This window comes from Syngnathus acus, chromosome 2 (assembly GCF_901709675.1).
Source record: "Syngnathus acus chromosome 2, fSynAcu1.2, whole genome shotgun sequence".
Classification (NCBI taxonomy): domain Eukaryota; kingdom Metazoa; phylum Chordata; class Actinopteri; order Syngnathiformes; family Syngnathidae; genus Syngnathus; species Syngnathus acus.
Window position 1 is genome coordinate 18,815,665 of NC_051088.1, and position 12,946 is coordinate 18,828,610.

Sequence of the window (12,946 nt, forward strand, 5' to 3'; positions counted from 1 at the left end):
CACATGAGTAGACTGCACGGATGTTTGAAAAATGCAGTAGCTCACAATTGAGATGCCTACTTTTATTCGTGTGAAGGCGAAACGCTGAAACCCTGACAGTCTGAAACCCTAACCCGCTGTTTTGAAACTGTCACCCAAGTTTGAAACCTGAACCTACTTTTTATAACCTTTACAATTATTAGTATTACCCTCGTACTTTTTTATACCCAAATATTTTATTTACCACGTTACCCATTTCAATGTTTTGAATTTAGAGGTAGCTGGTGAGTCTGAAATTCAAGTAAAGTATCAGTCGCATCAGTTGCAACAACAAAGGAAGTAAATATTAGAATTTCATTTGGCTGTGTTTGCCTGGTAAACTGGCAAACGGGTTATTTGGATAGGCGATGAGTTGCATAAGATCCTTTTCGCCGTTACGCCATACACGGAACTATTTCCCAACGCCAGTATAACAGCTCGACAAAAAAATGATAATCCCTCAGGATACCAAGATTCAAAGTTAACTAGCAAATTTGAAGGGAAACGCGCCTCATTGTAAAACATAATGGCTGATTAATTTGGTGCTCAAGCGTTTTTTCTCTATGCACCATTTAAATACCGTACCATCACGGACAAATACCCAAAACCTGTTCCCACTTTGCATTCTTGCCTAAGCGCTTGTGATTTTTCCTCAGACCAGTATTTTCCTCTCTGTGTGATTTGTGGATAGGGACTCTCAAAGACCAGACTTGAGCCCCCTTACCCTAAACCGTGGTGAATTTGAACAGGGCTAGCGACTCTCTCTTGCCTGTCTTTTATACCGCTGCAAGATGGCAGCAATTTGATAGGCTGGGGGAAAAGACGTGTCAAAGAGGAGCGGAGCAGAAGAGCCAAGCAACGTAGGCTACAAAAGTGTAATCCAAAATCTGGGTACATCTCCATGGAAACGAAGGCCGGATTTGAAGGCCGCGTGAATTTGAACACCAACATGCAGCCAAGGTACAGCAGAAGTTACTTCAAATTCAGCCTTTGAATTTAGACAGATTATGTGACTCAATGAATAGTGCCCCCTACTGTAGTGGATGTGCAATTATCCATTCATCCCATTCGTTCGTCCATCCCAATGATGACTTCCCTAACCTACTTACCTAATCCACTCCACCCACCCTGCGAGTATTCCATTGCCTATTACAGCAGTCTTTGTCTGGTAGGATTGGACAAATTGGAGTGGTCAATTGGCCTACCATGCATGTTTTTGGAACGTGGGAGGAAACTGGAGAACCCGGAGGAAACCCATGCGGTCTCAGGGAGAACGTTCAAACTCCTCAAAATAGAATTTGAAGCACTTAAATAACTTGTAAAGGTCTTTGAAGACAATTTTAAACAATACAAATATATTTAAAAACATAATTGGGACAGCAAATGTTACAGAAGCAGTGCAAAATCGAAATAAAAAAACAACTGTCCCAAATTTGGTAGGTTGGAAAACTTGAAGTGTGACATGCCAAATTTGATGGCAGGCTGCAAATGTTGACACCCCTGGTGCAGGCGAAACTTTAATGAGTGGTTCTTGTGCTTGATTGAAACGCAAATAGACTTTTGCGTTTTTGATTGCCAACTGAATGAAGAAAGTACGACTGGTATGGGCTTGTGTCTTTAAGAGAGGTCACCTGGAGAGACAGGTGAGTTCATGGTCATTTTAGCCGTACTTCATGCAGTTGAACAGTGCCGGTACGTTGGGCCTCGACAAGTCCGATGTATGTGGGTTCGATTGACAGCAGGGCGCCGCTTCCTCTCACTGGGGCTCTTCGCCTCTTCACGCTCTCACGCCAACTCCACCGTCAGTGACGTATGCGTGTCACGTGCTCGCCTCTTCCCTCTCGACGTCCGCCGTATTTTCCTTCCCTCCATTGGCTGCTCACACACTGGAACCACTCGAAATAAAACAACAAGCTCGAACCGAACGAAGCAGGGTCGCGGGCGCGAGCGACGGGGCTCCACGCGTCTTGACGATCGGCCGATGGACGGGGCAGCTTCCTCCTGCAAGTTACCATCAATGAGGCGCCGACCTGCCGTCGGTGTGTTGGTTCCGCTGAGCTGCTACCATTGAAAACTTTTTAGGGTGTGTGTTTTGTTTGCCTCAACGACGTGCGCCGACAACGTGAGGTGAGTGCCGCTTCCCGATCTGCATTTCTTCTATTGCCGGTTCAGCCTTCGCTCAACTTCGCGTCCACCTTCTCCGGCCAGCTGCACCGTACGTCGCCTGCTTAAAATGGCGACAGCCGACGGGGGGTGGGTGGAGAGGGTTGTTCGAGAGCTGAGGACTTTTGTCTTTCGATATTTTTTCTCCCCACTCTGTGCTGCGAGTACGAAGGTTCCAGTACGCGTATCATCGTCGGGTCCACGAAGTTGGGACTCACTCCGCCTGCCTAAGTTGAGCGGAAGGAGGATGAACACGCATCGTAATGGGAAATGTGTGATGGCGATGACGTTCCCATTCGGCTGCTCCCATTCCATTTCAGATTTAATATTATTATTATTATTATGATGCAGGGTGATAATAGGGAACACTGTATAATTTCCAACAGATTTAATTATTCTAACCTAAAATATACTATGAGTAAAATTGTCCCAGTTTAATGACACTCATTAAAAGTTTTGTAAATAGGCTTTTGATACACAACCTCCAAAAATACTTGAGTGTTCCTCGGTGAAAATGGCAGAAGTTGTATTTGTACAAATTGAACTTGGATATTTATTACTGTAAGCCACTGTGATATATACAAATAAGCCAACACTTGAATATAGATCCAGTTTTCTTGTGACATCACCCACTGAATTGTATTGTTGTGCTGCCTAATGAGTGTTTGAATAGAGAATCTTCCCGATCGCAAACACAAAAATGGCGAGCAAACAAATGCTGGTTATACGATCAACAGGAAAAGAAACAAATACGACATAACGATTCAGTTAAAATTTATTGCACATAAATTTCTTTTGAATACAACTTAACTTTAGAGAAAGCTTAAATGTTATGTACACATCTCATATCTACAAGTTCCACTGTCATTGATTATATTTTGTGTTTTAAATGAGTCTTTGGCACACCACTAGAGAAAGCCGGCAGTACTCCTACCACACTATAGAAATCGTTGCCCTTTTGTGTGTACTGTACTAGGAAAAATCATTTAAGTTTTCCAATTGGAGTGACATGCATAGTTGCCTTTTTTAAAGGTTTTGCAAATTGCCGTCTTACCGTGTGCTCCTTTTATCTCCAAACTTGACTTTTTATTAACATGGTTTATAATTATTAATATTACCCTTTGCGATTCTTCTAATCAGAATAACAAACAGCGGCTCCTTTGAAATGTTTTGCAAATAATCTTATTATCTTGTGCCTTTTTTTTTTTAATCATCACCTTTTGCTTCTTGTTTTATGTTTAAGTCCAAGCGGCTTGATTGTGATGCCCCGGAGTCAACGATAAGTTAGCATGCTGGCTCGTTGATGAATCATATGTTGTCATGACTGTGTGACTCTGGGGAATTTAAAGGTTCACCCACGGCGACATTAGTGCCTATGACTCAATGTTGGAATCAGATTGTAGTGCTGTGAAGGCCCAAACCAGCATATGTACGACAACACAGATGTACCTCGAGCTTGCAGAGTTTTCTTTAGCCGCAACTCCATCAAATACTTACAACTCTTTCCACACTTTGTGGACTTCGGATTTCACCTTGCAGAGGATGAGTGAATGAGAGATATGTCTGTTTGAATTGTACCCTCAGTCTTCACTCAAGGCTTCGACAAGGAAGTCAAGCTCACGGTGCCATTCTTTCAGTGACGTCACGTTCCCTCCCCACTGTCATGCCGACAATGTTTTCGCATATTTCTCTACCGAGTTGAAAACCAGCTCGGCATCAACTGCTTGTCAAGAGCTTTTTTACAGTCTTGCCAAGAGCGTGCTGATTCACTCCCACATCCGACGCAAGCAGGTTTGGGTCAGTGGCGGCAGCCTGCGTTCTGCTCGGCTGGTTAGCAACCCGTGTGCGATGTCAGCCATTTTAGGTTGGACAGCGCAGAGCACGATGCGACGCCATTTTTCCTCTCTCTCCCTCGCTCACTCTGTGTCACTCTCTATTCAGCAGCCCAGTTCTGCACGCCCTGACAGAGGCCACAGCACTGCAGCCCTTTGCAGCCCACACAGCCATCTGCTCTGTGACCTGAGTGTCGCTCAGAGAGGATAGACTCGCCCAGTAGGAAACTGAGTGTTTCACAGTTGCCAATGTTGAGCTGGAATCATGGGCGAATAAAGCAAATCTCTCAGAGACTGTAAAGAACTCTTAAGTTGATAAACAAAGGAAATTAAATAAACTGGGCTTTAGCTCTTTTTTTTTTTCTCTTCAGTGCAACTTAGTTCACTGAAGACCAAGCCCAAAGATAGATAGAAACTTTATTCGTTCCACACGGGAAGAGAGTGAGACGTAACCAAGGCAGGGCACTGAGGCATGTGGTCATCAGGAAGAGTCAGTATCATCTCCGGCCAAAAACTTAACCTGGCGACCACACCTATCTGGGAAACAGTACTAAAATAAGAGCAATCCAAGGATGCTCTAAATGCGGCTTCAAAGAAAACAAACTTTGGTAGCCACAATGAATTTGCCTGTGTGCGTGGTTCACACACACACATTTTGTGTGCCTGAACTGCCAGTGGGTAGTGCTAGTGGTTGGGGTGAAGGGGTAGGAGGTGGTTGCCATGGGGACAGTAACACACCAGTGGCGCTGCCGACCTGTCTCCTTCGGCCAAGCATGCTACGAGAAGGAGGAGGGGGAGGAACACTGGGAAAGAAGGGAGGGCCAGAAGGGAAATGGAGGCGGATGGGGTGGGGGGTATCCGAGTGACGTAAAAGGACAAGCGAGGAAGCTTGAAAGCGAGTAAACAAGCAAACAGCATACATAGGACATCTCGTAAGCACAGCGATGTCATCAGCACGAGTGTGTCCGCTGCTTAGTGACGGGTATTTTCGTGGCCCTTCCGTGCCGCCGCCTTTCGAGTAGCGTGTGCTATAATTGGCTTATACTTTGTGGACCGGCCGAGGCCTGCGCAAAAGTCAGGCCGAGGGATGAAAAGAGGTCACGTTGTGCGGAACCACCAAATGGGTGTTGAATGACCAGCAGGAGAAAAAGATTTCTTTGTGTCACAGGCAGAACTGCGAATCTCACCCGCAGGAAAACGAGCCGACTCGCAAGCTTCGTAAACAAGCTTCACACGCACTCACTGGCACGCAGGCAGCCACCCCCGCACCCTACACGCATACGAACGTGAGCACATATGCGGCCTTGCTCTCCCAGCCGACCCCCCCCACCTCCCCATGGCTTCTTTCAAAATCGCACAGGAAAGCCACACATGCAAATGCTGCCACTCAGACCCAAAGACGCCATTGCCACTTGTGACGTCCAATTTGATGACGTTGCGTTCATACTCCATGAGTCAACAGGCCGGCTGAGGGGGGGGGGTTGTTCATAGCGCAGCCTGCATATTGCTTTGTTTGTATCCTCACCTGACTGAGGCCTATAGCGCGAGCCCTAATTAAGCAAATCTTTGCGGCACAATTTTGTAGCTCTGCTCATTGCACTGGATTTTATACGACGTTAAACCCCCCCAAATACATTTACTTCATCTAAAAATATGCGTGTGAAGACAAACTTTAGTTTATGTCCTCCGACTGAGGAGCTTCTTGGCTTGGAATATTCCAGTCTGAGCAAGAACAGCGAGGAGGGAAAGGAGGGGGGGTGAGGTGGCGAAGTTGGGTGGAGTCCTGCATGATTGTAGTTTGGAGTAAGAAAGGGGCGTCGAAGAGCGGGGGTGGGCAGGGTGCGGCGGTTGGAGGGGGGTATCGGGTAGGCAAAATTCCTCTGTGAAACACCTCGGCGCTTCCTCCACGACAGTTAACACCCCAAAGCGGCTCCCCATCCCCCATGGTTCGCTCGCGCTGGTCCCACCCGACACAGTCGCGTAATGGATGACCGAGACTGTCCACCCAGAAGCCTTTGTTACGGTCATGTGACCAGTCCGCCTTGGCAGCGCGGTGCCCCCTGATGCAGAAGTGAATGGCAGGGTAGTAGGAGGGGTGCGGAACAGCCCAAGACAAGAGTAGGGACTCTGCCCCGGGGATGCTCGAAGGGGTCACGTTCCTTCGACGCAACCAAATCTCAGTTGCCAGTTCGCTCCCTCAAGTTCCGCACAATGTGGCGGCTAATGGCTAAAGTCATGGGGGAAGAAATTGTCGGGTTCTTATCAAATGGAAGCCAATTCTGTTCTCAAGCGGTGTGAACCAACGTTTTAGCATTTCAATGAAGGGAACTGATGTTGGCGTGTTAAAGAGTAGCGTCCCTGCGGAGTGATCGTTAATTCGTGTCTGAAATTAACCTACCATGACCTTTCTCTTGCCGTGTTTACTTTGTGGCAGCAAGAGAAAGACAGAAGGAAGGCCTTGACGGTGTTTGGAGAAGGACAGGTTTGTGAAATGGCCAATGTTTTGATTTGTCATATCTATCAGCAAGTGTGCCTTGTGTAATAAGGGGCGGGACTTGGAGAGGCTTTTGAATTTACCACTCAAATTGGTGAGCCATTGTCTCAGAACCATCTTCTGGTACTTTGCCAGAGGTGGGTAGTAACCAGCTACATTTACTTAAATGACAAATCACATAGCACCCCGAGTCAAAACGCTGCACATATTTCAATTTGTGTATACTCTTGCATAACCTTGCCTATTTGACATTTGTGCTCTATTTAAAAATTAATCAGTTTAGTCACCAGTTAACACAATTCTTGTTTTTTTTTAATAGTAACCCTTGCTCAAGTAATTATTACGAGGACTACTTTTTACGTTTATTGGAGTCATATTATTTTAAGGTGACATAATTCTTACTTGAGAAGGATTTTGGGTCACCTCTGCCCAGTGCCTCGCCTGGGGGAGGGAAGGAGGGATGGTGAAACTCCTCCCAGGAAGCCTCGGATATGGAGGAAAATATTCACTCAGTTGTAGCAACAAAACCACCAGCAAGCTGAGGGATGTTCCCAAACGACAGTTGACGAGTAGAGCCGTAAGGTGAGCGGTGGCGGTTGTCCCAATATTTGTCAAGATGTGCAAGGGCTCTTTTTTTTTTTTTTTCTCTCTCTAAATGGGGGAGTGGAAAGGGTGGTGGGGTCACGATCGTGGGGAAGTGAGACATAGCGGCACGGGGGAGGGGAAGGAGTGGGTCAAACGAGAGCAATCCCGCTTTGGTGAAGAAGTCGAGTTGTTGGAAAAATCCACTTTAATGAGCTTCCCTTTGGAGGTTGGATTGTTTTTAGTGTAGAGAAAGCCATCACGTTAATTGCTAGTATCCTCCGCTTGTTTTTACGATTAAGCTTATCTACTTAATGCACGCGAGCAACCCTCCTGAACAAGTTGCTATGCTAGTTGTGTTTTTCGTTCAATGTAACCACCCAAATGTTTTGTGATCTCCACATTTCCCCTCCAGGCTACCATGAAAGTTCCAAGTAGACGTACGGACGTGCTGCGCGCTGTCCCTCCCTCCACGCCCGGCCTATAGGCTGCCAGCAACGACCCATCCTCCCGATCACACCCCCACCGGCAGTTATTTGAGTGACGCTCCCCGCCGTGTGGCCACACCATGGCCAGCAAAAGGAAGTCCACAATACCTTGTATGATCCCCAGCAAGATCATACGGCACTTTGAGGACGTCGAAGCGGACATTCCGGTTCTCCAGCGGCAAACTGCGATTTCCGGAGGCAGCGGCAGGCGCAGCCCGCCGGACCTGGCGCTCTCGCCCAAACTAGAGACAGCAGACCCTGTCGTAGACGACGCGGGGACATACATCTGCAAGCCTTGCCACTTTGAAACCTATGACCTTAATTTGTTCTTAGACCACGTGTACGCCGGGCACCCGGAATTCCGTTCAGACCCGAGCTTCCTCTGCGTGAACTGCGGTTTTTCGGCGCTTAAATTCGAAGGCCTTGCCCTTCATAATGCCAGGATTCACCCCAGCACCTTCAATTGCCCTCTGCAGCTGAGAAGGAGGGATAGGAGGGCAGTGGTGGAGCAGACAATAGCAACCGGGTCAGATGAAGGCAAAGATAATGAGATTTCCATTACCAAAACCCCAATCATGAAGATGCTGAAGGGCAAATCGGAGCTCAAACGGATTGTAATGTCCCAGCCTTCGTCGGATGCGCACTCCTTATCTGGCTCCAAGGAGCCTGAGAAAAAGGAGACTGTCACAGTGGCCCAAGGCGCTCACGTGCCCACAGTTGTCCACAACAATGGAGCAACCAAGGTCACACTCCCCTCAGCCATTCAGATCGTCAATGGGTCTGGAGCGTTACCGGTGCTCAAGACCCCCATCGCACAGGTTGGTTCACTCAGAATAGCTACTGGTTAAACACTGAAATTCCAAAGATTTGGACACTTTTAAGTGAAGTTGAACAAGGTCTCTAAACGATGACTTGCTGTGGTTTATTTGTTGCACCACTAATCCAATGTATTTATAGGTGCTCTCTGTTCAGAACAAAGGCCTTCACCAGTCATCTTTGACCGCAGTTTCCACTGATGCCTCATCTTCTAAGAATCTCCCCAAAGTAATGCTCGTTTCAATTCTAGTTCATTAAACATGGACGCCAGTCTGCATGCAAGCCTTGTGTTCACGTTCTCGACTGTTCCCATCCAGGTGATGATTCCTTTGAGCAGCATACCCACCTATAATGCCTCCATGGACTCCTCCTCCTTTTTGAAGACCTCTTTCAGCAAATTCCCGTATCCCACAAAGGCGGAGCTCTGCTACCTGACTGTGGTCACCAAGTTCCCAGAGGAGCAGATCAAGATCTGGTTCACAGCGCAACGACTTAAACAAGGCATCAGCTGGTCTCCTGAGGAGATTGAGGAGGCCAGGAGGAAAATGTTTAACACCGTCATACAAACAGCTTCCACTAGCGCACACAATCAGCCACAGAGTCAGGCTCCGCACACCATCACGGTCCTGGGGGCCACTGGGATCCCTCAAATCCTGCAGGGGTCTCTCATTAGTCAAGGCGGGGTCATCGTCACGCAGCCCATGATGGCCAACGGCATTCAGGTCAACGGTACCCCTGTGGCGCTGGCTGTCACACCCAAGCCTCAGGCAGCGGCCCGGCCTACGATGCAAGCCCGGCCCGCTGCGGCCCCTGTGGCCGACAAGGGCGCTGGCATGTTGGTGGGCTCGGTGGCCAGCGGCAGTTCGGGAACCAACGTCATTGGCAGCAGTAAGAGCAGCAGGAGTGGAGGAGCGTCTGCGAGCAACGTCATTAGCAGCAACACTCAAGCTAGTGTCATTAACCTCACTCTAGGTAGTAATAATCATGGCAATGCAAAGGTGAGCAGTGGCAATGTGAAATGCCACAGCAACGGCAAGAGCAAAAGCGACGTCAGTAAAAGTGCATATCACACCAAAGTCGGCGCAGACAGCAAGTCTTCGAACGGCAGCAGCAGCACAAACGACAGCAACGGGCAAAAGAGCAAAAACACAGGCAGTGGCGGGAACAAAACTGACGCCGGTGCGGATGACGCGGATCCGAGCACGAGCAACTCCTTCAAAATGGACGAAGCCTCCTCGCCCTCCTCCAAATCCTCGTCGCCGTCTCCCGTGGCAGGCGGCTCTCGCGGTATCAACACCTTTCTGGACCCTGGCTTTTGCAAGGGCAAGAAGTCCCAGGAGCAGCTAGGCACTCTTAAGGACAGTTTTCTGAACAATGCCTATCCCGACCAGGAGGAGGTGGACCGCCTCATCTCACTGACAGGACTGACGGTGCGCGAAGTCCGCAAGTGGTTCAGCGATAGACGCTACCATCTCCGTAACCTCAAGGGCCCGCGCTCCGGCCCGGGTGGGCCAAACAAGTCGTCGTCAGGGAGCGGGGCAGCAGCCGGTGATGAGGGCAGCCCTGGGCCGATCGATCTGTCTGAAAATGGCGGCGCTAAAACGCCGCAGCACAGTTCTGCTCCTCTGAGCCCGACGTCAACGCACACTCCCACATCCCCTTCCACGCCCTCGCGTAAACTGCCCAGGTCACCATCTCCTGATTTCACCATTGTCCGCTACAAGGAGAGAGAACCCCACCAGGTGAGCGCATGGCCACAAAACAAAGAAAATACCGATACAGATTACACTGCTCAACACAGGAACATTTCTAGATGTACAGTTTTAGCGTTATGAATCTGTAAATTCTGAAATTTATAAATAAATAAATAATACATTTATAATAAATATATAAATACGATTAAATAAGATGATACGACTGGCATAAAAACGAATACAAAGCGCATAAAAATAAAACTCACCATGAAGTATCTGCTCCGTAGCTTTGTTTTGGTCGCTGTAACCGCCAAAAATCCCGTTGGAAAGGGAAGCTGGGTTTTCAGTGCTTTCGTGGCGATCTCGGGATATTCTGCCTTGATTTTAATCCAGCTTTCTTTTCCCTGGAAGTTGTAGCCTCTTCTTCTGTCTCCACATTGGGCCTTTTCCTCTTTCCAAACATCTCTTTTTTGCTAGCTTCGGGACGGGACCGGGACGAGCATCTTGACCAGAATTCACCTGTGTCAGGAGGCACAGGTGCACCGACGGATGTCATTGGGAGAGAATCCCCAAAATGTTTTTATATTTTTCAAAATAAAAATCATTTTTACTAACTTTGCCAGCTCGACTGGGGAAACATGTCATGTGACCGGGACGAGCGTCTTGTCCTGAATTAATTGATCGTCGACCCCTGCTCTACGGCATTCAATCATAAAACACAAAACCCAGTTGGTTAAACTATAAGAGAGAGAGAAAATCGTTTGGTAAAACTGCTAATCAATGGCATTGAATGAGTTGTCACTGTTCTTGCCTGATGTTTTTTGTTCAGATCAAAGCGCTGGAGGCCAGCTTCGCTCAGGCTGCCGAACCGTCAGGAGAAGAAGTGGACCGATTGCGAAGTGAGACAAAGATGACCAGAAGGGAGATACACAATTGGTTCACCGAGAGGAGGAAGAAAGCAGCGGCGTCTGAAAGACGGAAAGAGGAGACGGCGCGGGCGTCGGGCGCTGGGGCGGAAGCCAACGGGGATGAGGGACTAAACGACGACATTTCAGGCGAACTCAAAGTCAACCCGATTAAGATCAATCTAAAGATGCTTAAGGTGACCGAAGCCAACGGCAAACCCGAGGACGAGGTGGCGGACGGCCACGGGGCGAGCACTCAATCCAGCCTGTCTATGAACCCGGCGCCAACGCCCGCCGTCAAAGGGGCCGTTCTGCGAGGGAAGAAGACGGCCGAGCAGTTGCACCTGCTCAAGCGAGTGTACGCGCGAACCCAGTGGCCCAGCGCCGCTCAGTACGACGAGCTCATCTCGGGCACGGGGCTGCCCCGGCCCGATGTGGTGCGCTGGTTCGGGGACTGTCGCTACATGCAGAAGAACAGCCAGCTCAAGTGGTTGGAGGCGTACCAGAACACGGCCCTGGACGAGGACCTCCACCAGGATAATGAGCGTTTCCTTCAGGCCCACCTCGACAGCTGCGGCGGCCAGGAAGAGTCGCAGGTATGAGTTAGCGAGTGGGTCAAAGTTTCTTCTGAAATAGGAGTCATTTTGGTAGTTAGTTATCTAATCCAGAACTAAGATGCCTGGTTCGGTTAAACCCTGCCTCTGCTGTACTCACACAGATGTGTTTAGTGACCGCCCACACAGTAGGAGATCTCAAAACTATATACGTAGAAAATCAATGAACCAAAGACAATGAGTAATAGTTGAGCACACTACGGGGGATTTGTCAAAAGGATAAAATGTGACACCAAAATCAAAACAACCACATATCAACTCAAGTTGCAGGGACAGCTGCTCTGAGAAACTGGGGGTGTGTTTACGCTGGTGGCTCTTCACATTATGATGACATGGCACAGTGGGGGACTCAGGCGTATTCTTGGATTGGGCGGGGCTGCTGCTTCAACAGGAGGAATGAGCAGGAATGCTCCAAGATGAGTGAATGGAGGAAAACAATCAGCATTTTAACTTCAACCTCCATAAAGTTGATTTAGCATGATAAAATATATTCAGAAACAAATCTATGAATTCAGATTCTAGGGTAAAGGTAATTGTAAATCTCTTCCAACACTTCTGTACTTCAGGAGAGAAAGTGTGTCTGTTTCTGTGCCAAGTTGCATTGAATTGATTCATTTGCATGTGATTTTATTGTGCAAATGTTGAGTGAAATGTGCAGCGTTGAACACTGGTCTCTCCGGCTGCAGTTGCAGGAACTGGCAAAGGTGACCGGTTTGACAACAGATCTGGTGAGACACTGGTTGGCCACCAAGGAATCTGGAGCTCGACCAGAACGAGTGTCTACTTCAAAACCCGCAGCAGGCGTAGCAGCAGCTGAGCCGCCGCCGCCGCCACTAGGCCCCTCCCCTTTGGAGCCGCACCCGAGAGGAAGTAACGAGAAAATTGAGCAATCGCTCTGCGGCCAAGCAGGGGAGGGCAACACTCACAAGACTACTAAAGGTAGTTTGTGTGTCTTGAAATGTAAGATGAAATGTAGTTACACTCTAATGGTCATTTTTTACTGTTTGACTCACTACAGGAGCAGATTGACCAACGCGGCAAGATAACCGAACGGAAATGGGCTTTGAAAATGGCGTGTGGATGTGACCTCAGCCGCTACGCAAGATGGACACAGAAACCTATAGCCCTGCAGCCCACCCTGACCCTTTTGTTTTCTTCATGCCCCTTCTTAAGATTTGCTGTGCATCATGTCCCTTATTGGCTGTTTAGGTAGTAGTGGAAGAAAAAGTGATGGTAGAATTAAAAAAATAAGTGTGGTGGGGTTCTACAGATACTGAAGAGCTTTCGCCATAATTTGCTTTGCTGATGGATGGGTTTCCTGAAGCCTTAAAAAAAAAAAG

At 48.3% G+C, this 12,946-nt stretch overlaps 1 protein-coding gene across 3 annotated transcripts; it reads left to right on the forward strand.

The window, feature by feature from the left end:
• The first annotated feature begins 1,683 nt into the window (after positions 1-1,683).
• zhx3 (zinc fingers and homeoboxes 3) lies at positions 1,684-12,945 on the forward strand. Of its 3 annotated transcripts, none has more exons than XM_037276693.1 (7): positions 1,684-2,145; positions 7,505-8,395; positions 8,535-8,621; positions 8,711-10,135; positions 10,917-11,588; positions 12,293-12,545; positions 12,625-12,945. In XM_037276693.1, the coding sequence occupies exons 2-7, from the start codon at positions 7,658-7,660 to the stop codon at positions 12,633-12,635; spliced, it is 3,186 nt and encodes a 1,061-aa protein (XP_037132588.1). In that variant the 5' UTR covers positions 1,684-2,145; positions 7,505-7,657; the 3' UTR covers positions 12,636-12,945. The 3 variants fall into 3 exon arrangements, with proteins under 3 accessions (XP_037132588.1, XP_037132604.1, XP_037132596.1); XM_037276709.1 differs by having other exon boundaries at positions 8,550-8,621; XM_037276701.1 differs by lacking the exon at positions 1,684-2,145 and adding an exon at positions 6,720-7,089.
• Position 12,946: the final 1 nt, after the last annotated feature.

Coding starts and splice junctions, on each gene's coding strand:
- zhx3 (XM_037276693.1), top strand. CDS start 7,658: ATGGCCAGCAAAAGGAAGTCCACAATACCTTGTATGATCCCCAGCAAG. Junction 10,136..10,916: donor AGGAGAGAGAACCCCACCAG/GTGAGCGCATGG, acceptor TTTTTTGTTCAG/ATCAAAGCGCTGGAGGCCAG. Junction 11,589..12,292: donor GCGGCCAGGAAGAGTCGCAG/GTATGAGTTAGC, acceptor CTCCGGCTGCAG/TTGCAGGAACTGGCAAAGGT.